At 42.2% G+C, this 25,406-nt stretch overlaps 2 protein-coding genes across 5 annotated transcripts in view; one reads left to right on the top strand and one right to left on the bottom strand.

Moving 5' to 3' along the window:
* ankrd13b (ankyrin repeat domain 13B) overlaps positions 1-9,682 on the bottom strand; it is a 19,790-nt gene extending 10,108 nt beyond the window's left edge. For both annotated transcript variants that reach the window (XM_049726636.1, XM_049726637.1), the window contains exons 1-3: positions 9,533-9,682; positions 1,318-1,453; positions 383-507 (exon numbers count right to left, since the gene is read on the bottom strand). In XM_049726636.1, the coding sequence (XP_049582593.1) occupies positions 383-507; positions 1,318-1,453; positions 9,533-9,640 (369 nt within the window). In that variant the 5' untranslated portion in view covers positions 9,641-9,682. The remainder of the gene's footprint in view (positions 1-382; positions 508-1,317; positions 1,454-9,532) is intronic.
* Positions 9,548-25,406, top strand: git1 (G protein-coupled receptor kinase interacting ArfGAP 1). Of its 3 annotated transcripts, none has more exons than XM_049726635.1 (21): positions 9,548-9,698; positions 13,625-13,758; positions 14,161-14,273; positions 14,425-14,530; positions 14,904-14,990; positions 15,076-15,206; positions 15,284-15,378; positions 15,451-15,493; positions 15,980-16,006; positions 16,483-16,531; positions 16,613-16,685; positions 17,151-17,248; positions 17,798-17,909; positions 18,121-18,245; positions 19,180-19,332; positions 20,464-20,811; positions 21,796-21,870; positions 22,194-22,270; positions 22,440-22,613; positions 22,688-22,751; positions 22,822-25,406. In XM_049726635.1, exons 2-21 carry the CDS (start codon positions 13,753-13,755, stop codon positions 23,035-23,037), a joined length of 2,172 nt encoding a protein of 723 aa, XP_049582592.1. In that variant the 5' UTR covers positions 9,548-9,698; positions 13,625-13,752; the 3' UTR covers positions 23,038-25,406. The 3 variants fall into 3 exon arrangements, with proteins under 3 accessions (XP_049582592.1, XP_049582589.1, XP_049582590.1); XM_049726632.2 differs by lacking the exon at positions 9,548-9,698 and adding an exon at positions 11,327-11,678; XM_049726633.2 differs by lacking the exons at positions 9,548-9,698; positions 15,980-16,006 and adding an exon at positions 11,328-11,678.

Below are 25,406 nucleotides of genomic sequence, written 5' to 3'. Positions count from 1 at the left end.
ATTTGCAAGTGTGTGACTTGAATGCACAAATAGGTGTGAGGGGTTTGGTATCTACGATGGTGGGATACAACAAATACAAATCCTGCAAAAACAGGTAATGTGTAGTTACTACTGATGTCAGTAACAGCAAATGCATTAAAATCAAATCAAAAATAGGAAAGCATGTCAGAAGAGCAAGCAGCAATATGTTTCTCAATATCATATCCCCTAGATGACTAAATTATTCATGGCTTTTAAAGAGAGCTAGGAATACTCCATTTTCATGTGAAAATAAAGACGTGAAAGAAAAATCTATAATTCAAATGAAGGCATCACTGCTTCAAAGCCATTTTTGGTGTGCGATTATTATTATTATTTTTTGCATGTTTGTGAGAAATCCCACTTGGCGCAGTCGTTCCAGCAGGACGGGGATACCCGCCAGTCTCTTGGCGGTCCTTTGGTAGTCACGGTAACGCAGTACAAGGCGTACCAGCTCCGGATCTCGAGTACTCACTGCCTCCTGAAGAACTGAGAGATAGAGAGAGGGGTGACAAAGAAAAGCCCAATCACTGAGGCCTCATCTAAAATTGATGTGCATGAGCAGTTTAAGGCGGCAGCCAGAAGCTGAAGTAGGTCAAAGGAAAATTTATGAATAAGAGCAGTTTTGAACTCATTCATCAGGTAGCCACTTTGCTACTAATCTCACAGCTTGCTTGGCAGCAAAACAAAGCTATAATAAAATCTTTGCTATTACCGATTGTTACCATTGCACTCGTGATTAAACTTGCTAAGCGGATTGCACTTTGTCTCAGTCGCTCTAGTATATTTTTCAGGTCAGATATTAAAGTTACTTATTCAAGTGTGAAATGTACTACCGTATTTTCCGGCGCACCTAAAAACCTAAAATTTTCTCAAAAGCCGACAGCGCGCCTTATAGTCCGGTGCACCTTATATATGGACCAAATTCCTAAATTTAAACTGGCCCGAAGCATTGTGTCATGAAATCAATCATAAGTGGCCCGCTGAAGACTATGAATTATGAATCAAAAAGACTATGGATCATTATTTTCAAATTATAAAGTAATTTGTCGCGTCTGGGGTTGAAATAAAAAAGATAAAATGGCGAATGATTTGATTTGGATTAAAAATCTGACATGATGCATTAATGGTGCGCCTCATAGTCCGGTGCGCCTTATATAAGGACAAAGTTTTAAAATGGGCCATTCATTGAAGGTGCACCTTGTAGTCCTTTGCGTCTTATAGTCCGGAAAATATGGTAATTCCCGCCCAATATTGCATAAGGAGCATTAATTAAAATAGATATAATAATACACTCACCAGTCCAGCCGTTCCGATTCTCCTTGCTGACATCAGCTCCATATTGCAGCAGAACTCTGGCACAGTCCAGGTGCCCCAGTGTGACAGCCAAGTGGAGAGGAGTCCGACCCCGGGGATCCAAAGACTCTAAATCAGTCTGGGGGTGGTCAGGGGGGTTGAGGTAATCAGATACAAAGAGAAAATAACGTGACGTGACATCAGATAGCAGACTATATCTGAAATGCATTATAGTATGTGTCGCTCCGAAGGTGGGAGAGAATTTAAATCTAAAAGGAAACATCAGCAAGAAGTTGACAGCGGAGGTGGAGAGGGAGCCGGTGACAGGTGCTAATTGATCTGTCATGGCCGCTACATTGCTCAGCATCTTACTTATTTTGGGGATGTTAGATTTGAAATCTCTGGTTCAACCATGGTCTCTTTTTCCTCACCCATCCCTAGGTTTTTATTTTTGCTTTGGTTTATACAGAATTTATTGAGTGTCAGGTATGGTTAAATTGAGTTCAATAGCCCATCAAATTTAGTTGCCTTGATTTACAGAAGGCAAATGAAAAAGCAGAATTCATTTAGCTTCCACAAGCATTTTTATTTGGTGAAGATATTTAACAAGTTGGCACACAGCTTCCTGAAGAATAAAATCATTAAACGAGGCTGAATTATCGTTTGCACATAGAAGAAAGGTTAAATTGCCAAGTATGTAATTCTCAATGTAGTACTCGTCTGTCTAATGGCTCGTAACATATAACACAAATTATTTTTCTCATGGTTCCACATCCCAATTCCTCTCAGACATGATAGTGGGCATTGGAAAAGATGAAGCCGTCAGCTCATGTGGAACATGACGCCTGGTAATTCCCCAAACGCCGCCATGCTGCTTTCAGATTTCATCCTTCCAAGTCTCCGGAACATCACATTAGGTGCGCTTCACTGCCGTCTGCTTTTGAAGCCCAAATTGAAGCCATTTTGCTATGCATCTAAATGAGTGATCCATTCTGGATTATATTTGGAGCGTATGTTTTTTTTATTCTAGAGAAATATTGGGATAAAATCATTTAAATGCATAATCACAACACTTTAGCTTAAAATTGCCCAAAATGCCTTTTTACTGGAACATGTACTGCGATATAAAAAATCACGCCTATAATAATAATAATAATAATAATAATAATAATAATAATAAATTAATAATAATAAATAAATGTGAACCATTAATTCAGTAAGACATAATGTGTTGTCTGGAATAAAATCAAATGACACTGATAGGCAGCTGGGAAAGTGCTATTCATAATGCTTTGTTCAATATAACTTGATAGAGTTTATCTATTTGCTCTCCAGCTACTCACTCGGCGCTTAAGCAGCCACCATGGAGACACGGGCAGACATACGTAGACAAGCAAATCCGGAAGGAGAAAATGTACATGGAAAACCTAGAATGGGAGGAGTGGAGTGAAAAGTAGAGCATGCAGCATGGAGGGAGGCTGAGAAGTGAGCTGAAGGAGAGATCAACAAGACTCCCTCGGGTGCTGATGTCGACCGGGGAATAGGCAGAGGAAGCATCGTTGCGATGCAGGAGATGCGAGACGGACGACAGTTTACTTGTGTGTGCTGTGCAGCAACAGTGTGATATGCAAATGAAGTCACTTTCCTTGTCGCCTGCCGTGTCTCGAAGGACACTGCGGACGCCGTATGGCGGAGCTCATGAATTTGAAGAACTATCAAAGTCACAGGAAACATTTTACAGTCCAAACTACGCCTTCTATTGTTTAACAATGAAGCTGAATAGCTGGAGGAAAATGCAAAATTGTGCAAGCCTCTAAAAAAGTAATATTTTGTTTCATGAAATGGAAACTGGATGAGCAGCATGTGCCCATTTCACAAATCATCATAGATAGCAGTCGCCAATCATTAATTCAATGTTCTCTCCTTTTAAGGACGTCTGTAATGCCGGCGATTATCAATTTAAGCCCATTTTATAGCTGTACTTCATTTCAATTACTACAGCTACCAGGATGGAGGTTGATGGCTGAGCTGAAGAGACACAAGAGGAGCCCGAGGGTGAACGCAGATGAGTGGATGCTGGGAAAGAATAGACAGAAACGTGGGAAGGCGGAGGCAGACACAGCAATTGCCATATGTGTATCAAAAAATCATCTTTTATATAACATGAAACAGAGTGAGGGCAGCACGGTGGTTGCTGGTTAGCATGTTTGCCTCGCAGTTCTGTGATGCAGAGTTGCAATCTTGGCCTCTGCATAAATATGATGGCACAAAACTGCTGAACTTCAAACCAACATTTTTTTCTCACAAAAATCAATTCACACAAAATTTTAATATTATTGAGGTTTTGTGTTAGTCCTGGATGGCATTACAAATTCCGCAAAAAATATTTGACCCATTTGTGTTGTAGTATAAGGCAATATAAGACCAGGTGCAAGAGCAAATAAACCATGTCTGCCTTCTAGTGGTGAATAGTGATATTACAACTTAAAACTGAGTGAAAAATATATTTAAAAATATGCATGCACACACATATATACTATATACATTATTTTTCGAGACAGAAGAGCTAGTATTGTGTGTCGTAAATGACAAAAAAGAAACAAGGCCATCTAGCCATTTTGAACAAAAGTGGTCTGTGTTGTTACGATCGCTCGCTCAAGAACAAATTGAAATAAAAAGGCGAAGGAAGGAGAAAGCTTTTTTTGGTCTCACCTCAGACAGAATTATTTTTAACATCAAATAACAAAGAGGCATATTTAGGCTTGAAACATTATTTGAGTTCATGTCAGTTCTTAAGTGTGTCACAAATAACCACGTTCTTATTTTTAGCTCAAATGACACAATCGACAGAGAGCATTGCTGCTCAGAAATAAAAATCCATGTTGGGAATGAAAGTCATATGAAGTCTGGCTTTTACATCCACATAGCTAACCATTTGACTAAGTGGTGCTGACGGTTCAAGAATGTCTTGCACTTGACAAGGCCAAACATTATTAACTCCTCATTAGTGATCTTGATTGAGTTTCTCTCTCGCCGGCATAAAAAGGACTCATTTGACCGACCAATACACAGAACTAAGCCCAAGGAATGTAAACACCCCAGAAGGAGAGATTTTACAGTCCTTTACAACCTTTTTTCTATACAACTACAGATTCCAATATCCTGAATTCAAACAATTACTATCAGTAATTTGAATGTCATCACTTTTTTAGATCGTGGAAGAAGACCAAGCAAGCAAGAAAGAACCCAAGCTGATTCTTCTCCCCATTGAGTGGAACCATAGTGTCACTGTCCACAATGAGGCAAGTTTTTATCCTCATGAACTTCAGAGGTGGTGAGTGACATTTATGGACTTTAAAATGAACCCAAGCAAAGAGAGCCTTCAGGCCCCTAATATCTTTTCCAGTGTTTGATGATGTCACATAAAACTCATCCAACCTTACTTTGCCTTCCTAAAAACGATCCCTCTTTAAATTATGAGAATGGAATTGTTGGAAATAGGCTAACTGGGTTCCAACACATGACATCTCATTCCATTTTCAATTATTGTTTGTACGATTTAATTTTGAAAGTTGGACTTGATCATCGTCATTTCCTGCTTGATGATTATTTCATATATATTAGTCCCCAAAACTTGATCAGTTTTTATCAGCGCATTTGAAAGCAAAACTACTCTTGTGGAATCCTGCAGATTTATCCATTTGCATAAAAAAGTCACTAACCAGGTCTTTTATTAAACTGTTATTGTTTGAATGTGCTGTTTGCTGCAGTTAGCATCTGCTGCTTCCCACAACACGTCGGCGAGACGGAGGCGACATATACACATTAACACTAATTATGACAAAAGCGCTACTTAAAGCTAAGTGCTAAAGTCCACGCGACCTGCAGAAAGGACAGAGGGGGAAAAAAACGACAGAGAGCACTGAAATCAGCTACAGAATGGACTGTACTTTAAAATCTCTGATTTTTTTTTTTTTTTTAAAAAGCATTGTTGCAATAACCAGCAGTTTCTGGATTTGTATTTTTTTTTTTTGCTTAACTGTGCTTTAGAGTCAAATTCTGAGCAACCCCCCCAACACACACACACACACATCCTCAGTGCTGAGCGCAATGACTGCATTATTGATATGCATTTCTAGCGATGGCATCTGCTCCTTCTCCCACACTAGCCCGCTCCCCCTTTCCTCACTCACTGTGTTCGTGGCCCAATGCAGCTTGGCAGGTACTTAGGCCAACATCAATCATTCATTCAAAACACACACATGCACACACACAAAAATGGCCATGCATATCCGAAAGGTAATCTCCTCCAAATGTTTGGCCCACATGGGGAGAGACAGAAAGAAGAGTAGCAAAATAAGTTTTACTCCCCCCCCCCCAGCACAGATGCAAGACTGCCACGAAACGCTGATTCATGTCGTCGACTCCGACGGCTGTATGAGCGCAGCAAACGTGGGACAATAACTCAAAGAATAAATTGACAAAACATCACAGATGAGTTTTACTTGCATCGGGGACTGCGAATTGGAGCGCTGGAAAGTTACACAAGCAAAACCTCAAAGTGCGACAGCTGACCTACATTGCACTTTTTTTTTTTTTTTTTAAATGTATCACTGCATTTTAGTCACCCTAACTGTTAGTTTACAAAGAAGACAGACATTACGGTATTATTTGACTAATTTAACACTTTGGTTATTGATACATGAGCCTCATTGACATTCATTCCACACGAGGCATACTCCCTCGGCTTTTTAATCCGCGACATCTTGTTTCGACTTCCATCCCTTGCTAAGCTTGCTTTCTTTTCCCCAATCGAATCTCATTTGCATTTTCTTTTATCACTTACTGTCAATCTTGAGCTTGTTCTGTCTCCTTCTGTTAAAAGGCTTTCTGCAACTTAACTAAATGTGACCCCCCAACCATTGTAGCTTCTCTTTGTGGCTTCTTCTTCTAGCTGCAATTAGGACTTTGGGTTTCATTACACCGAGGAAAGTAAGAGGGCCGAGGGTGGGGTTAATCAATAGGGGAAGAAGGATGGTAGTAGTCGGAGAAGAGGAAAAGAGAAGCCGGTCACAGACAACCTGTGAGCAATAATTAATGGCTCTTTTCCCTTAGGTCAGCTGATAAATCTTGCGCTGATTTACCATTAACACCTCACGGGTTGTAACGAGAGCCCTGCTTCCATTAAGTAGTCTTTTGCTTCAGTTTAGCACACAACCCAATGGAGCCCAGAGCAAATTTCAAGTTGTCAGAGCATCCCATGTCAGGATGTGAAGAAAAGCTGGCCAATGTCACGCTACAACAAAGCTACCATCGTTCCATCTGCACATCTCACAAGCCAGTTGGATGTTCCGCCATCATTCCACGGCGAGCCAAATTGAATTATTATCTGACATTTTTTTTTTAAGTCAGACACACTGTGCTCCGGATAAAGACATCCCCCCTCTCTCTCTCTCTCTCTCTCTTCCTCACCATATTTGTGCCTCCTCTACTTCATTTTTACATGTTGCCCGCTTTTAGTTTTCCACTGCTTCTGCCAACTCGGTTATTTACACAGGAGAGCACAGCTGAGATTCATTTCGGAGAAACGTCTTTTCTCTCCGTAGCACACATCCTTTAGATTGGACTCCTCTCATAGAACCTTTTTCCAATTGTCGGAAAACTGTTGATAACATGCCCTTTTTTAGGCTAAAGCCTGTCGAGTCAGCCACTTGCCACATAAATAAAGTGATGCGCTTGTCAATATCGGATGATTGTGAATTAGGAGAGTTTGATCAGAATTAGTGTATCGATGCGGAGTGGAAATGAATCCCACATAGCCCCGTCCTGATTTAAAAGTATAAAAAGAGGTATGGATTTTTTTTTTTTTTAAATCTACTGCAGTTTATGGACTGCTCAATTGGACAAAGAGTGTGATATCATTGGAAATGCGTTGGATTGCAAAGAGGAACAATTTTGAAATTCTTCCTCTTTTTTTGCTTGTTTTCTTCTCACCATTGACTTCTAACATTGGGGATCTTTTTTTTTAGTAGACAGTCGATGTGTCAAAAGTGATGATTGATGTTTTGTTTAGAAACATCTACACATGATTATCCCTAAAGAAATAGTGCAAACGAATAAATTTGTTATGGTGGGCACTCGAGCTTCACATAAAACCACTGGCGGATCTATGTTGGGGCGTAGGGGGCAGTGCCCCCTCACCCTAAAATATGCTTGTACCCCCTGGTGCTAGGTCAGATAATTTACTTTTGGTTATTTTCCACATTTCAACCCGTCCTCCATAGAGAACACATAATAAATCGTTATCAGCTTTTTTGAAGAATTTTGGAGGCGCATGAAACTGACCGCAAAAAATAATTCATTTACAGAAAGAATTTTGTAGGAAATTCTAAAAAATGCAAAAACACAATTTGCCGCAAAAAATAATTCATTTACAGAAAGAATTTTGTAGGAAATTCTAAAAAATGGCACACAAACTTTTACTTTAGGAGATACATAAAAGCCCAAGCCCAGGCACAATACGCTCAACAAATATCAGCCTGCATTGTTATTAGAAGGTTTTCTCAGCTTACACATATGACGTTGGAATCCATTATCACCAATTGGCACTTGTACTTGCACCTTAGAAGAGGTGATGCAAATGAAGGCAGGTCATTTCACAGTCAGTCAGCATATGCTCTTGGTAAGCTTCTTTGAAAGATTCCATTGTCTATTCATTTCCTCAAATAGAATCCGGGCTTGTTTAGTCACTCAGTTGTGAGCTTTACTTGACTTTTAAACAGTTATAGGCGGATGTAATTATTTCCTTTTTTGGTCCCTCATTGTCACTTATCAGTCACACATTTTTCTGAACATTGCAGCCAAAGTGGTTTGGATAAATACGGGCGCTTTGGTTGAACTTTGTGACTTTGTTGTTGAATTTACTAGGGTGGAGTGGTCTGTACGAAACTCTGTCAATGTGAAGTGTACTGTTTGTTACATCCATGGCGAAACTCAATGAATCACTCTTGACTTGTTTGAAAAGAGGTATTTATAGATAACGTGCGCAGGGGAACAAAAGGAGAGGAACAGAGAAGGGGAAGTGTTTATTCTGCTTTGCTACCTGTCTTCCTGTCTCATCACACCTTGCTCCGATCTGACATCAGATTTAGCAGGATGACTACTGAGATTTAGAACCTGAGAGTATTTTTCTGAAGTTAATGATAAAGGAACAAAGAATACTTGAGTGTGTGAAAATACTTAAATAAAGAAAACTCCACCCATGTTTCTAATAATGGACTCATGGAACATACTAGGAAGACATCTTAATATGATGTCAGCCATTTTTTTTTTTTTTCCCTAAATCTGCTCGTCCTGTGGTTGGTTGATGGAAGATATTGTATGTCAGGCAGGTATAGAATTGGATCCTTAAATAGCCACAATTTTGAAATGTGGGCCACTTTATGTATTTTGCTTCAAACAGAAAGCTCTACATGCTTTTGTGTGTGTTAATTATGCACACTTTGAAATGTTGTCACTTGAGACTGATGCATGCACTCAAAACCTATCCTGCAGAGCATCTCTTATATAATGACATTGAGTCTTAATGCCTTTGTTTTATACATAAAAAAAACTAATGTGTCCTCTTCAATGTAACTCCCTTACATGAAACTACAGTTTATTGCTTTCCTCTAAGCAAAGTATTACACAATAAGTGAAAACATTTTTGACTTTTTTTTTTTTTCAGAACTGTACTCCCACATCTGCTTTGTGTCACCCACTCACAATTGGTGAAAAGATGAATAGAAGGTTTTGTGGGTGCAATGTTGCTGCAAATGTGCATGCATTGCATCATCATCACCAGATTGGCAATAAAGATTCAATTACAACTCATTCAACTTCATACAAAACTGGTTAGTAGGTTTTGGACGACTAAATCATCATGCGCTGGGGGTGACTATAGCAGCGTTTAAAAAAACAAAACAAAGGTTACACTACAATGAAAAGAGGACAGAGCACAATGCAAGAAAAAATACACACAACAATTAAAAGCACTACCACCAATTACCAAGCAGCTAAATGAAGCGTTCCCAAGATGCCACCTGCACCACCTTATAAATCTCCACCGACTCGAGCGCGTGCACAAAACACGCCCAACAGACGCCGCAAATAAAGAATCAGGCCCTATGGACAGAATATGAAATGGATGTGTTTTTGAAAAGGCTGCTCCCACTCTCACCTGCTCGTTGGCTGTCAGCTCTTTTTCCAGCTGCCGGTGCTTGTTGTGCCACACCAGATAGTGGAGAGGATAGCGACTCTTCTCCGGAGTTTTCTTAGCAGAAATCATCCTCGTTCATAGTTTGCCTCTTCCTCCGGCTTCACTGTGGATGGTAAAAGGATACTTTGTGAGTGATGCTCGCTATAAGCTAATCATCATGCCGCCGTCGTCCGGAGTCCAGAAGCGTGTCGTGCGTTTGGTTAACGGCGGAACCCGCTGACAACGGTTGCTTGGGTCGCGCGGCGAAATGTGGCTTATTTCTTCACCACCCGCTTGGCCGCCTCTTCCTCCCTCCCCTGCCTACTCCATCTCTCCTCCTCTCCCTTGCTCTCCTCCCATCCGCCTGCTGACTGAGATGCGCTGACAAGCTTGCAAGCAAATGTGCTCATAGTCAGCCAATCCGCTCCGAGGGATGCTGTGATTGAACTTATGTCTCAAAATAGGCTGCACAAAATAATGAGCAAACAAAGATTTAGGGAGGCACATAAAATGAGTAAAAGCAGACTATGCTTATTTCTTTTCTTTTATAAGCTGCTCTAATGTTTGCAAGCATTCATGGGCAATCCTACTATTTATTTATTCCTGATGCACTGCCTCTATAATCCAATTATCCAACAGGACTGACCAAAATCCTGAGAGTGGTCACCAGTCAATCACAGAGCACATGAATTGACAGACAACCTTTCACGTAATTACTGAGTGGGAACTGATCCCACACTGCTTTATAATTTAGGCAAAGCAGTTAAATGTTTTAATTAGGAACTATATGCAGCATAAGTAAAAGTGGTTAACATATGTGTCTCAGTCAACAGGTCCTGTGTTTGACGTTTGACTGTGGCTTTAAATTGTGAGTTTGAATATTTTCTCCAAAACCTCATTCATATCTCAGGGAACCAGACATCTTGCAAGTCTAAAAGTCATAAGGAAGTGTGAGCTAGCAGGTTGGGTGATCATCACCAATGTTTTTGGACACTGAGTAACTTCTTTGTTTGTTGGCATCGTTGTGCATTATTGACTTTCTGACCATGATCTTGCCTTTTGATCCTCTTGTGGCCCAAAAAAAAAAATCAATATTTTTGAACTGAAACATAACAAGTTCTCCTTGGCTGATTTTGAATCCATTGGGAAATTGTGCCGTTAATGTGTGCCCTTTGAGGAGCGGAAATAGAATGGCCTAAATGTTTAGATTATAACGGTTGTATTAATGCTTGACTGCTTCAGCGGTGAGGTACTGTATATCACAAATTGCCCAAAGACATACATTGCAGAGCAAAGTACTAAAGCCTTAATGAAAGAGCATTACTTCAGGGTGACTGTCACCTTTAGGATAAATGTCCTTATTCAGTTTGCTTCTTTAAAGTGCAGTCTATTGACACCTTTTTATTAATATTGAATGAGGCAATTAGAAAAGGGGTCCATTTTAGTGTACTGGTTTAACTTCCGTGATCAAAGTAACAAAGGATAAAAACTTCCTTAATGAACTTGTAGATTTCCCTACATTACAAAACATGTATCTTGTACTTGAATTGGGATTGACCTGGGAGTTGGCAACTTTTTTTTTTTTTTTTTGTATGATGCTGAAAAAGTAAAAAACTACCCAATTGCCTCTATAAATTTTAGTATTACGGTACATAATTTTCCAAGTGCATGCTTTCAAAGAAATACCTTACGTAGTATAACCGCAGGTTGGCTGCAGGGGCGTTGGGTGTGCTGCCGCCTGTTGGCGAGATTTTACCATTACATCTTTGACACACTCATAACTGCGAAAAGCGCTTTAAATAGCCACAGTACAATTATCCACTTCATGTGCACGGTGCACACAAATGCGATCTAGAATAACTTCGCCAATGCGCGTAGCGAAGGAACCGGGGGGAACGTACGGCGAAATTCAATTGTCATCCGCCGGCCGGGAAAACCTCTCGCACCAGCCGGCTTCCGGGGATTGAGGGTCCGCATCGGCTGACGGCAGACGTCGCGCTTGTGGCTCGAGGGGGGGAAAGGGCGAACTAGCACATCATCGCCGACATCCACCTCTCGATTTCAGACACTTCCGATATGTCAAGAAAGCTACAGCGGACGGAGATCTGCGCTGACTGCAGTGCGCCAGGTAAAAAATCAAAACACAAGGGAAATGGTGACCCGCACAATACTTCAGGAGGGCGACGCGCCGGGGCGAAAGGAGCCGAGATCGGGCGCTGTTTCTGCGGCTGGACAGATTAGGAAAACGGCCAGTGCTCCGAAGCGTCGTTTAGGCCTCCCATATTGAGCGAAAATAGGCGTGTTTTGAAACGCCAAGCATCGCTAGCTCATTGAAGCTAACCATTGTCGCATTTTAGAAGATAGACTTGGATGTTTCTTTGGCAAGGTCGAATGCGAAAGTTGTGCAGTGGAGGATTTAGATCGTTTTTTTGTTCCGGATAGGTTTGTTTTGGTTTTTTTGGGCTTAAACACACTAGCAGTAGCAGACCTCGTAAACTGCCGAATTTTAACATTTGTGCTGATCCTATGAATTAAATTCCAGGCTAGCACATCGGAAATTCGTCAACGTTCTTTATTACGCCGTCTTATGACTTTATTCGGAATTTGCAGCACTCGATTGTTATGTTTTCAATCGTTTCGTAGTCATAGTTGCTAGTTGAGCTAACGCAGTAGCCAAGCTCGCTAGCCAACTTTGGCTAAATGACAAGTTTTGCCCAAGATGTTACAGTTTATGCGTGAACTGTCAATTATGTGGAAGAGTATTAAGCAGTTTATTATTTAATGATTGGTAACGCTCAATCAAAATAATTCAGAGTTTGATTGCAACACATCATGAACGTCAATGGCAATATTTACGTTCTGTCCCATCTGGAAGAAAAAGAAAAGCAACAGCGACATTTATTTGCATTTCACCATGACGTTTGGTTCGGACTCTGGGTCATAATCATTGGTACTTGTGTGTGTGTTTTGCAAGCATTCATTCATGTGCACATGCATTAAACAACAGCTGCTCATTCCTCGCTGATGCCTCTTATTTAGTGCGTGTATTTAAAGCTGTCACAATAGTTTTATTGCCCTTCTCCTCAGTGCTTGCTGGATACAACTTGCTACTTTTTTTTTTATTACTTACCTCAGCATCTTGCTGCTCTCCATCTCAGTAAACTAACAAGCACTTTTAAATGTCCGTGAAGTGAATGCAGCAGTGAGTAAAGTGTAATGCAATTATATACAGTGTGTAAAAGACGTGTAGATCGTAAATATCAAATTTCCAAATACAAAAAAAGATGTAAATAAGTGTCCTGACGTGACAATTCTTAATCTGCTGCACATACTTGTTCATTGCATACTGTTTCTAATCCTGAAATCATTCGTGGGGAGAAATTTTTTATTTTTCTGCTTCTCTTCCCATGTTATTCTGTAAACAACATCAGAAAAAGTATTGTTGTATTCACACACACGCACACACGCTTAATCCTTTGATACTTTAGTAATTGAAATAAGGTCAAGTGGGGTAAGCTGGCGGCCGGCAATCACGCATTAAAGCAGTTTTGGTGTCCAAATGTTTGAGGACATTTAAGGCCCTATCAAAAACAAATGTGATATTTGGTCAAAGCACAATTTAATGTGTTTCTTTTGCTTGGTGTTTTAAAATTCAAATATATTTTGAAGTTTTATAATGTATAACTGCATTATGAAATGTGTTTGTCCATAATTTGCAGGAGCAATTGATTTGTGTCATGTCACACAGCCACCATTTTGCAGTCTGTATTTTGTAGTATAACTTTGATCATCAAATGATGCACTATTTTAGCCCCATTAATGCCTTGAGCTCAGGCATGTTTTTATCCCAGCTTGAATCGTAGATGTGGGTGGGTGTACTCTACCCCTTGCCCCAAAGTCAGCTTCCAAATGGCTCCAGCTCATCTTCAACTCTGCTGAGAATAAGCGGCCCAGAAAATTGATGGATGGATGCACTGTACAGAGCTACTTTTAAAGAAGGATAAAAAGCTTTTTGTCATTGTCACAAAAAACATGTTTACAAAGTCCATCAAACCATATGTTGTTGTGTTTCAGACCCGGGCTGGACCAGTATCAACCGAGGGGTACTGATCTGCGATGAATGCTGTTCAGTCCACCGCAGTTTAGGCCGCCATATCTCCATAGTCAAGCACCTGAGGCACAGCGGATGGCCGCCTGCATTAATGCAGGTGAGTGAGCAACCATACAGCGATGGGGGGATGGAAAAGCCATGGATGACTTTTTCCAGAATATGATTAAATTAATTATGTCCCTCTCCGAGTCGGCCGCTATCTCCGTGATCACACGTTAAATCGGTTAGTCATTTGTAAAAATAACAGACACACAATAGCAGACTCTTAGTTGGCTGCAAATCGTTTTAAAAATATTTCCTTTACAATCAAGAATAGTACTTTCCTATTAGCCAGGGCTTTGGAGCCAACTTTTGATTTTACAGGACATTACAGAAAAGCAAAAAATATATATATATACAAATAGAGTAGTGTTATGGCCAGTTTGCTTCTGCTATTAAGGTCTGCTGCCAAAGGTGGAATCAGTCCTGATAAACTGCCCCCGCTTGTGTATTTGTTCAGATGGTTCAAACGTTGGCCGGCAATGGTGCCAACTCCATTTGGGAACACAGTCTACTGGATCCCGCTCAGGTACAGAGCGGTCGAAGGAAACCCAACCCACAGGACAAAGTCCAGTAAGCATACTACCTTAACTACTAGCGTATTGTAATCCCACAAAACGTTCAATCAATAGCTTTCATTTACAAAAGCGTTAAAAAAAAATAAAAAAATAAAATGCTTCTAATCTTGTATTATCACCATCCTCACTAAATGCCTTTGATACAGTACCACAAAGTCGGAGTTCATCAGAGCCAAATACCAGATGCTGGCCTTTGTGCACAAGCTACCCTGTCGCGATGATGACGGCGTGACCACCAAGGACCTCAGCAAGGTGAGAGCACAACTGCCATCCCTTGACGAATCATCTTCATCATAAAAATTGGACTCAGCCATACGTTTGAATTACATGCGTAAGCACAGAGGATGTTTAATTTGCAGACGTCAGCGGGTGGCCCCACACCTAACACAGGAACACATAGATAGCTGTGCACACATGCAAAGCGGCTTATTTTAAAACCCTTATGGCATAATGTAAAATGAATGACAAAGCAGGATGCAATAATGGCTTGTGTTGCAGTGGAGCTTCACTGGGCCAATAAGAAGGACGGATGTTTGTTTCTATCTCAACCTCATGTTTAATCGCCCCCTCCCGTGTCCTTTTCTCCCTCCCTGGATTCCTCTGCCTTTCATTGTTTTCCTATCAGCAACTTCACTCAAGTGTGCGAACGGGGAGTTTAGAGACGTGTCTTCGGCTGCTGTCCCTCGGCGCTCAGGCCAACTTCTTTCATCCGGTATGCAAATCGCACACGGGACTTGTTAAACTGATTGCTTTACTTTAGGCTTGTCTTGACACTCTGTCTCTGCGACCTTCCCCAGGAGAAGGGCACTACGCCTCTCCATGTGGCAGCCAAGGCAGGGCAGATTCTACAAGCGGAGTTATTGGTGGTTTACGGCGCCGATCCAGGAGCACCTGATATCAATGGGCGCACACCCATGGACTATGCTAGGTAAATCCTGCTAGAAAAGAGTCTTAACTGTTATTAAATGTATTCCAGAAGTAATTTGGCCTTGTTGTGTGTTTTAGGCAGGCGGGCCACATCGAGTTAGCAGAGCGACTGGTCGAATGTCAGTACGAGTTGACGGACAGGCTGGCCTTCTACCTGTGTGGCCGACGCCCAGGTAAGCTGGAGCGGTCTGTTGCTGTACTAAATTGATGAGTACAATTGTATCAATGTGCTATTTCCTGTTCAGATCACAAGAATGGCCATTATATCATCCCTCAAATGGCAGACAGGTATGGACCATAAAATTTATGTTTTATACTATAAGCCTATTTATGCATGGTTGGTATTACGTAGCCTTGAGATGGATGTAGTTTGATGTGGTTTAGTACTGTGACCAGCAGGTGGCACCACATCATATTTTGGCCCTCCTTTACAATAGTAAATGATTAAGTGAATGCTCTGGCGGTTCCAGGTCAAGATTTAGTCTGTGTTTAAATATTTAATTTTCATCATTTAGATATAATGGCGAAGAATGCATCATAAAAAAATCGCAGTGGATGCTGAAGGATCTGAAACATCTCAAGCATACTGCAAAATCATTTTGTTGCCAAAAAGAGTTTTTTTGTAGGGCCTGCATCTCAGATCACTCCATCTGGTGAATGGTACTTGCAGATGATAAAATTTAAAGACGGTTTTCCGCCCTTCTTTCTGTCAATTTCTTTCTTTTGCTCACTCGTTTTCTGTTCTCTCCATTTTGCTTCGCTCGGTGGAGCCAGAGCTCGTCCTAAGTGCCCGACACAGAGGTATCTTTACTTCCTTGTTCCTCTTTCCCTTCCCCACCCAGAATTTCTCCTCATTTTAACCACTGTTTCTGCAAACCCTATCAATTGTACATTCCCAAAGCGGTTTCACAGTGGGAAGAAAATCATTCCGATTTAATGTCTCACCACTAGCAAAAGAAGCAGCAGATTAACGAAGGTTCATTAATAAAATAGCAAGGCAACAGCTTGGCAACTTTTGGCTGCCCAGCTGTAGCTTTCACCACCTCAGTTTCATCCTCCCTCGGAGACGGTGAATCCATCCCAATTCAAATGTGCTTGCTATCTCGTCTCCCCACTTTTTTTTTAATTTTTTATCTCTTACCCATCTCTCCTTATCGACATGTTGTCCAACATCTCTCCACCATGTTCAGCACCCTCCCTCCCACTGTGTATCTACTCGGAGGTGTATTAGCAGTGCTGTTCCTTTTACTTTTATAATTGTTTTTTTTTCTTTTTAGTTTGGACCTCTCAGAACTGGCAAAGGCGGCCAAGAAGAAGCTCCAAGCGGTAAGTTCTTCTTAATGAAGGTTTAATTTTTATTTTTTTTCCAATGCATTTAATATATGTGTTTGTCTGCTTGCCTGACAGCTTAATAATCGTCTGTTTGAGGAGCTTGCGATGGACGTCTATGATGAAGTGGATCGCAGAGAAAATGACGCAGGTGAACCACGTCCCCTGATGGTGGAAGAAATAAAGTGGCTGTCGCCTGTTGACCTTTACCGAGTAGCCGTTTGAATTGAACAGTGATTGATTAAAAAAAACAAGTAGAGTTCGTAGATGGTGAGGAGAAACTCAAGTTTGGAGGGAAAATGTGAGGGAGGAGGAACAGGGTGGGAGGTGGAGAGACTGCCTCAAATCATTCTGGTCTCTCCTCTTCTGCACTTCCTTCTTTTCCTCCTCTCTTGAGAAGTAGCAGTCAAATTTGCTCTTTTACTAATACACCGGAGGTAAGTGGCAAGGGCGAGCGCGCACACACGCACATTCACAAGGACGCAATTGTGCATGTTGCAAAATGTGTTTTTGTAGTACATAGCTGTGTTTGACGATTTGGCAGTCTAAGATACATCCAAGACCTTGTTACTTAACCACAGACATTTATTTTTGGTCCTCTTGCTTGTGTCTCTAGTGTGGCTTACCACGCAGAATCACAGTACTCTGGTTACGGAGCGAAGCGCTGTGCCTTTCTTACCAGTCAATCCCGAGTATTCTGCCACACGAAACCAGGTAAACCAACACACAAACACACTTTTATTGTATGCATGAGAAACAGAATGCACAAATAATAGTGAGAAAATTTAAAAAAGAATGCAGGCGGGAGTTTCTTTTTTTTGTATGAGTGTGAAATGGACAGCTGTGAGAAAATGTGGCGCTGCAACCGCTCACTCTGTGTAATCATGTTATGCTGTTTATCTTGTCATGAAAAGTTCACCGCTATGAGAAAAAGAACACATACTAGAAAAATGTTTCCAATCTTACTCCAGTGTAAGCTTTTTTCTTTTCGTTCAAATGCATGCTCTTCCTCATATTTCTGTATCTGCACACTCATGATGGCCTGTGCGTTTGTGTGCGTTCCAAATGTTCAGCGTGACTGTATTTTTCCACAGCACATGGTGTTGGACCACACTAGTTTAAGTGTGTGAACCATTAGCTTTCAGATGGATTTTTATGCCGTGAATCCAATGATAGCTAATAGATTTGAGATGAATTTTAATTCGGCCTGAGTGCTAAACATTTTTGTTTTAATACATTTGTTCCATTTTCTCTCTCCCTCAGGGCCGTCAGAAACTCGCACGTTTCAATGCTCGGGAGTTTGCTACTCTCATCATTGACATCCTAAGTGATGCCAAAAGGCGACAGCAGGGGAAAGGTCTCAGCAGTCCAACTGGTGAGAAAGTGATGGGAAGGTTGCGCAGACAAAAATTAGGCCATACGCAAACTTATTATAGGTGAAACTGTATGTTACTGCTCGCCCCTCCCCTCTCTGCTCTAAGCGACCTCAGCAAGCAGCCAATCGTATTGTGCCCATCTTAGAAATCCCGATGAAGTCCTGATATATTGAACTGTACATAATTGGTGTGATGTGTTTTCCCCTCCAGATCCATTGGACCTAGGATTTGATGACGACCAGCATGACTATGATAGTGTAGCCTCAGACGAAGATACAGACAGCGAGCTGACCACCCAAAATAACAACAACGCACAGCGCAACAACCGTGCAAAGGTAACCCCCACAAAAATGCATTTCTGACTCAAAATATCACAAATAAGCCAAAAAGCTTATTCGTGGTTACTTCCATGGCTGCTTGTCCCAGCGTGCTACACAGGGAGTGGCCTCTGTGAGCGGTGCCACATAGCTCCTGAGTGACATCACCAGCCACATTCGGGGTCCCGTCAGAGAGGCATTGTTCATGTACAGTACAGAGCGAGAGGAAGGGGAAAAACTGACTTGAGTGGCTCTTGCATAGCGCAGAAATGCGGTAGTAATAAAAAAAAAAAAAAGAATGTGCTAGATCAGAAATACATTGAATTCCTTATCGAGTTTCTTTCAAAAGTCCTTACTTAAAATGTACAAAATTTGGACTGTATGCTACATTTCATATAACGATGACTTGGAATAATGCTGTATTCATTAAATTAAGTTCATTAGTTTGGAATTATACTGGTTATATCATAAACGGCATATATGGAATATTTGCGTTGGACCACTTTTAGGAGTACTATCGAACTGCCTGTACTAAAGTCACAGGAAGTGGGTGGTGGTAGTGGTGGTGAGGGGGTTGCATAAAGAGCAAGAACCAAAGCTCTTCTTTGTGTGTGCACATGTGTGTTTTTTTTGGGGGGGGGAGATGAGGCAGCTGTACAGCTCAAGCGTTTTCAGACCGCGAAGCTCTGTTCTTATGAGAGACCATCTTAAAGTGAATTCAGAGATATGCACTCGTCTTTTTCCTATGTTAAATTATGAAGATGCATTTTCACTTTACATAGACTTTAAAGCTGCAAAACTTATGCCTATATTTGCACTCGGCACAAAAAAGAGCATACAATAAAAAGGCAGTCCTTTGAAAAGATGCATGAGGGAGTAAGAAACAATGAACACCGAAGCACCGAAGAAATGTGTTGATCCTCATTGGTGCCTTTCTGCATCCTCCCACCAGAGTATGGACTCATCCGATTTGTCCGACGGGCCCATCACACTACAGGAATACCTGGAGGTAAAGAAAGCCCTGGCCTCCTCAGAAGCCAAGGTGCAGCAGCTGATGAAGGTCAACAACAACCTCAGTGAGGAACTCAGGCGGCTTCAGAAAGAGGTAGGAATTGGAAAGGGGCGGTGAATTTACTGTAAATTTCAGAAAAACAGAGAATACAGTTCAGGACATAATTTTTTTTATTATTTAAAAGAGAAGCCCTTGAGAAATAACTGAAAAGGAGACAAGCACATATTAAAACAGACAGGGTGTGATTTATTCCAACAGAATTGTGACAGTTTTCTGCCTGTGCAATTTCCTGCATAATGTCTACAGGTGAAATTTCTCATTGTATTATCTGAGGCTGCATCGTATTCATTCATGTTTGCTTGACTACATTAGCCTTTGGGCGCATCTTATTTTTAGGCACAATATCAACGTCTATTTTCATATATTTTTATAGATAAGGTGCTCCGGGGTGGTAAGGTGCAATATTTTCATGAAGCATGTTAATTGGTAAAGTCTAATTGGTATATTAGTCTTGGTTGACAAGTCAATGCACTCCAAGAATGTGTGTCTTTGAGCATTATGTCATATGTGTGTGCTATGTGTTGCAAAAACGGTGGTGTGTATATATTTCTTAATTGAAGGAATATCATTTACGGAAGTCAATGCACGTTAGCATGCCATTGACTTTAGCTTTTAAAACAGTGCGTCTTGTATTTAAATATACAATGTGTGTTTTTGTTATGTGGGGTTATTTTTTGTTTTAAACTCAAGTTGGGGTGTCATTAAACGGCTTAAAGCACGCTTGGGTATATTTAAGGTATTTTTACGTCAGGAATGTTTTCTTCAATTAGAATGTTTTTAAGATTGAGAGTAGAAAAAATTGAAATTACATTTTTACATTTCGATTAATGGACCAGCCCTACTGACAACGACTATACCTAATAGTCTCATCTGATTTCTCAGTTTTTTTTAATATAATTTTTGGAGACACCCGTCCTTCCCCAAAACCTGGTCCCCCCGTCTCATCATGTAACATGTCAGTGTATCGTGTCATTACCACACATCCGTCCCTCCCCCTACTGATATCAGTTAATACTTGAAGTCCTTTGCATGCTTTTACTGTACCTGTGCTTACGAATGTTTGTCTTGACGATTTAGTTGACACCCCCCCTCCTTCCCTTCAACCTCCCCATTTGCCTCCTCCATCCTCTGGTCCCTTCCTGATCCCTCCCTCCTGTTATGTAGATCACACGGATGCAGACAGAGAACAGCGCGTTGCGGGGTGGCCAGCACGCTGGGGGGCCAGTGGGCCATGGGGTCGGGGGCCATGGTGGAGGAGGAGGAGCGGGAACCTGCTGGCCGGGTGGTGGGATGCGAGGCGTGATTGGTGGGGGTCTGACCGTATTGGGGAAAGGAGTTGATCACTCTGGACTGACAGTACCCTCCTCAGCCACCTCGCAGTCCCATTCCCATCGGAGAGACCGCCAGGCCTTCTCCATGTATGAGCCCGGGGCTGCCCCCAACCCCACGGCCCATGGTCCCCCAGCCCTGGACTCCCTGGCGGCCCGCCTGCAACCCCTCAACACACCCAGCGTAAGTTAGACCTCTCCCTTCCTTCTGGAGGCCCGAATTGGCTCTCCTAGGCCTGATTGACGGGCTAGCGGTCAAATTCCTATCTTACCATTTCTCTTTGAATCATTCTCTTTCTGCACTCCCACTTCTCATCTTTCTCTCTCAGAGACACCACTGTGTGCGTGTTCCCCCATTCAGCAATAAAACGGAAACACTCAAGTGCCAAAAATAACTGAATTGTACCTTTTAGTCCTTTGATGGGGTACTTGCAATAAGTGCTATCTGAATGAGAAAGATGGAAAATACGAAATGTCTCTGTTTGTCTGGTGCCTCGTAACACCAGCGATGCTCCTTCCTCTCCTGCACACTTTGGCATTCATTTCAACTCCCTCGCTGCGAGTTAGCTCTTTCAACTTAAAGCTGATTAACATAAGTGTCCAAAAACAGCCACAATATTTTGAAGATTATACACATACAGTGTACAGGCAGCCATTTTCTAGACCCGATCGGTCAGCTCATCCGGCATCAATCAGTGATGGCCATATCGCAAAAAAAACTTACCTTGTTTGTCTTTCTGTCTGCCTCCTCACCTGTCTGTCTCATGCTCACTGCAGTGCAGCCATGCATCCTGCGGATGTAAGCATTCTGTCTGTCATTGTTTGCTTTGCCATTCATCTTCACACTGTGCTTGCCCTCTGCTTATGATGTGCTCTAGCACTGGGGAACATCAATGTCGTGTAGTCAGTTTTGGACAGTTTTCTAGATAGCGTCTGCACAATCTCAAGTGTTTGAATAGTGAGAAGTTACCGTTAGAAGGCCTACTGTGTTGATTACAATCAAAGCGGCTCTTGCTGATGCTTCATCTTTTTTCTGCTTTCTTTCACCCCCCTCCATCAATATCAATTTCCTTCCCTCTCTACTAATCTTCTACCCATTATTTTGTCCATTGCTGTCATGCCATCCCTCTCTTCCTATATCCATCCCTATGCTCCCCTCTGTTTACAGGTAAGGAAGGGTAGTACAGGTGGCTCGTACGGAGGTCAACATTTGTCTGGATCTTCAGAGATGGGCCGGTATATGGTGAGTTCTTGCAAGTTGGCATAGATGATACCACAAGTAAAAAAAAAAAAATGGTGGCGCGATCCCATTTAACATTGCTTTATTTAATTTCACGCTCACTTTGATTATAATGCTTCATCAGTGGCCCGCTTAGTCTTATGCTGAATTGGTGTGTTTTAACTTTTTGGATGGTCGCCTTGAAACTGTAAAACTAATTCTAAGTGAGCAATTCCAATTGATCAATAATTAAAGAGTAATTCCAATTCCAAACAATCTTCACATGGGAGTGATGAGAGGCTTAATGAGGTGAATGATAATGACGCCCATTGTGTGTCCTTCCCCAGATTTCCAAATCGGATAAGCATGGCAGCGGTACTGACAGCGACTACGACAACACGCAAACGTACGAGCCCTCGATAAGGTCAGACTCACCGCATGTCGCTCGCTGCGTGCAGAAAATGAGGCGTGGTGTGAATTGTTATTCATGTGTCTCGCTCGCCCAAAGTCGGTTCTCAACTTTGAGGACAAGCGGTGTAGGAAATACATTGATGGATGCCCCAAGGTGTTGACAATTATGTTGCTATTTTTAGCATGGGTCGCAGTAGCGAGGAGGAGGGACATGGGGGGGCCGAAGAGGGAGGCAGGGAAATGTACGATCCAGACCCCACCTTGCCGTGCACGGAAGACGTCATACTTAAGACTGAGCAAGTGACCAAGAACATCCAGGAGCTTCTCCGGGCAGCTCAGGAGTTTAAACATGACAGGTGAGATGCCAAAAGCCCAAAATGAGTGCTGCTTTAATTGTATTTCGACATTGAAATCAAATAATTTTCCTCAGCTTTGTACCGTGTTCTGAGAAGATCCACTCTGCTGTCACTGAGATGGCTTCACTCTTTCCTAAGGTAAGTTAAATAATGATGTTCAATTCAACACGGGGAAGTTCAAACGCTTGATGGTCTTGTCTTGGTAAAGCGGCCAGCCCTGGATGCAGTCCACTGTTCGCTCCGCCTGTTGGCCTCCAGCGCCTCACGCTTGCAGGTGGAGTGTCGCAAGGCAGCGCCCTCGGAGCCGGGCGCTCCCGCCGTGGACTATCAGCTCCTCACTCAGCAGGTCATCCAGTGCGCTTACGACATAGCTAAGGCCGCCAAGCAGTTGGTCACCATCACCACCCGTGAGAAGAAACAGTGACACAATTGAGAGAAGACGGGAGGGGGGGGGGGGGGGGGTCCGCGCAAAAAAGGATTAACAGGAACGGGGGGAGGTCCAATGTGATCACGAGAAGAAGTGGGCAAAGAGAAGTTGGACTATGCATGGGAAGGAGTCAGATGGAAATGTTAAATGAGCACAGAGAGGGAGCAGGTGGAGGACGACGAGCCGCTGAAAGCGATGTGTAAGATAAATGGCTTCACGTGGGACGCCGACAAGGAAGCAAGATGGTGCTGATGTACAGTCAAGCGCATCCCCATATGTTGCCACTTTATTTATTCCCCCGATGTGGTTCCGCATCCCACCTTCAGCTCAATCACCTGGACCAACAACATCAACTTTGACAGCCCGTCTTTTGCTCTCCGTGTCCGGATTAATGGATCCCCCAATCCACAGCTCACACGTCACCCTCTCTGGTTTCGCTCCCGCAAAGGCGTTCCAGCCTGTTGTGGAGGTCCATCACGGCATGTTCTGGCATGTTTCTTTCTTCGTTCCCCCATTTTGAACAGGCAGATTTGGGATGCGTCTACATCTCTTTAAGACTTACAAAAAAACACTTAACACTGGAATAATTGTGATGTATTGTGTTGCTTATTTTTTAATGATATTTTTACTGATGTGTTATGTTTGTCACGGTCTCACGTATGATTCTCATTTAGTGACGCAGGGAGACATTGTTCAACTTCTCATTGGGATTTAGTTTAACAAACAATCTGTGAACACTCCTGGGGATTTCTCGCGCGTTCTTTTGGAGTTGCTACTTTAAACAGCCACTCAACAGCCGAGGGGTTTACCAGGTGCCAAAGCGTTTGGACGGAACGGTCAGACCAAAAACCCCTTGGCCTTGTTTTATGACAGGACCTGAATCAAACCTCAACTGTCTTTTAATGGTCATTTATTTGTTTGTTTGTTTTTTTTCCTCGTACAGTTTGCCTCATTTTATCGCTCCAGTGAAATCATCTCAGAATTAGCCATTGTCGAATGTTGCAGTTCAGCAATCCGGAACACCATCCGAAGATATGTTTAGTTAATGATTTTGTTTTCCAATTATTTTTAGCTGCCTGGTGAGCACAATCAAGCCCTGTTTATTTTATCGTTTTCTTAATTCTCTGTCATTGTGCCGATTTGGGCCGACGGCATTGTGAACACAGTTGGCCTCGGATAGGTGACAGAACTGTTCGGACTGTGCCAAATAGTGCGGAATCAAACAAGCCTGCTGGTTTCTCATCCTCAAAACACGCAGTTTGACAAAAACATTTTACCTCCCATTCAGCACTTTGAAGAAATTGGCCACCTTCAGCAGCACTTGAGTCAACTTTTTTCAAATTGGTAGTTTGATTCGCTCACATCTGTCGCATGCCTCCGTAGCTGAGGGCCGATTGTTTGCCATGCCCTAAAAAAAAAAAAAAAAAAACTCTTGCAATGTATCATTGCTTGATATTGAATGCCTTTGCACATGATCATCTCTCGTTTGACTGGCTGTAATTGAAATACTTCAAAGCTTCTTCCATCATTCAACTTTTAGACTAGAGTCGTACATACTTATATATGAACTATATTTTCATGCTATATTTTATATTAAGCTACATGTTAGGGTGGTGTCTGTGACATATTTATGTCTTATTTGTCTGCCCAAGTGGGCTTTAGGCTATGAAAGCTATTCACCAAGCATCCAGTACAATTTGGCCTTGTGAGTGTGCTGCAAGATGGCGCTAGCTGCTAGCGGGTGGCTTGTGCCGTTAGTTGCACTATTTTTCCAAGCACCAACGGGATGAAGTCACATGTGACGCACTCTCCTTAAGGTCAAACTTCAAGTGCATTTAAGTGCTCGATGCAAGGGCTGCCATATGTGCGGTGGAATAGGAAAAGGTCTGAAGCACGCTTGGGCTTAGCACTACAAGTCATCTCAGAATGACAAGGGAGGGAGAGGTCCAATAAAATGCACATGGAACCTCTCAATGTCCCTCGTTTAGTGGACGCCGAGTCTTGTGTGAATGTTAACTGCTTTAGTCATCGTGCCCAGCACACTTTCATTTCTCCATCTGCTTACACTTTTAAACACCCCAATGGTCATCGGCTGGACCAAGCCTTCCATCAGCCTGTGATTTTATTTGAGCCTAGCCCAATGCTGAAGCACCGGCCGTCGTGCACTGTGGCGTTGCTGTCCTTGTGCCGTCACCCCCACGGGCATACGTTTTGGGAGATGGGTGACGGGAGCGTTGTCTTTTAACAGAAAAACACTAAAAAATGTATAAATGTAGAGACAGAGAACAATGACTTAATAAGGTCAGTCGTAACGGAAACTCATAAGCTGTACATTTGTAATAAAATAATAAAACAAGTTAATTGTC

The sequence above is a fragment of the Syngnathus scovelli genome, chromosome 7 (genome assembly GCF_024217435.2).
Source record: "Syngnathus scovelli strain Florida chromosome 7, RoL_Ssco_1.2, whole genome shotgun sequence".
NCBI classification, from domain to species: Eukaryota; Metazoa; Chordata; class Actinopteri; order Syngnathiformes; family Syngnathidae; genus Syngnathus; species Syngnathus scovelli.
This window is presented reverse-complemented; position numbering and strand designations above follow the sequence as displayed.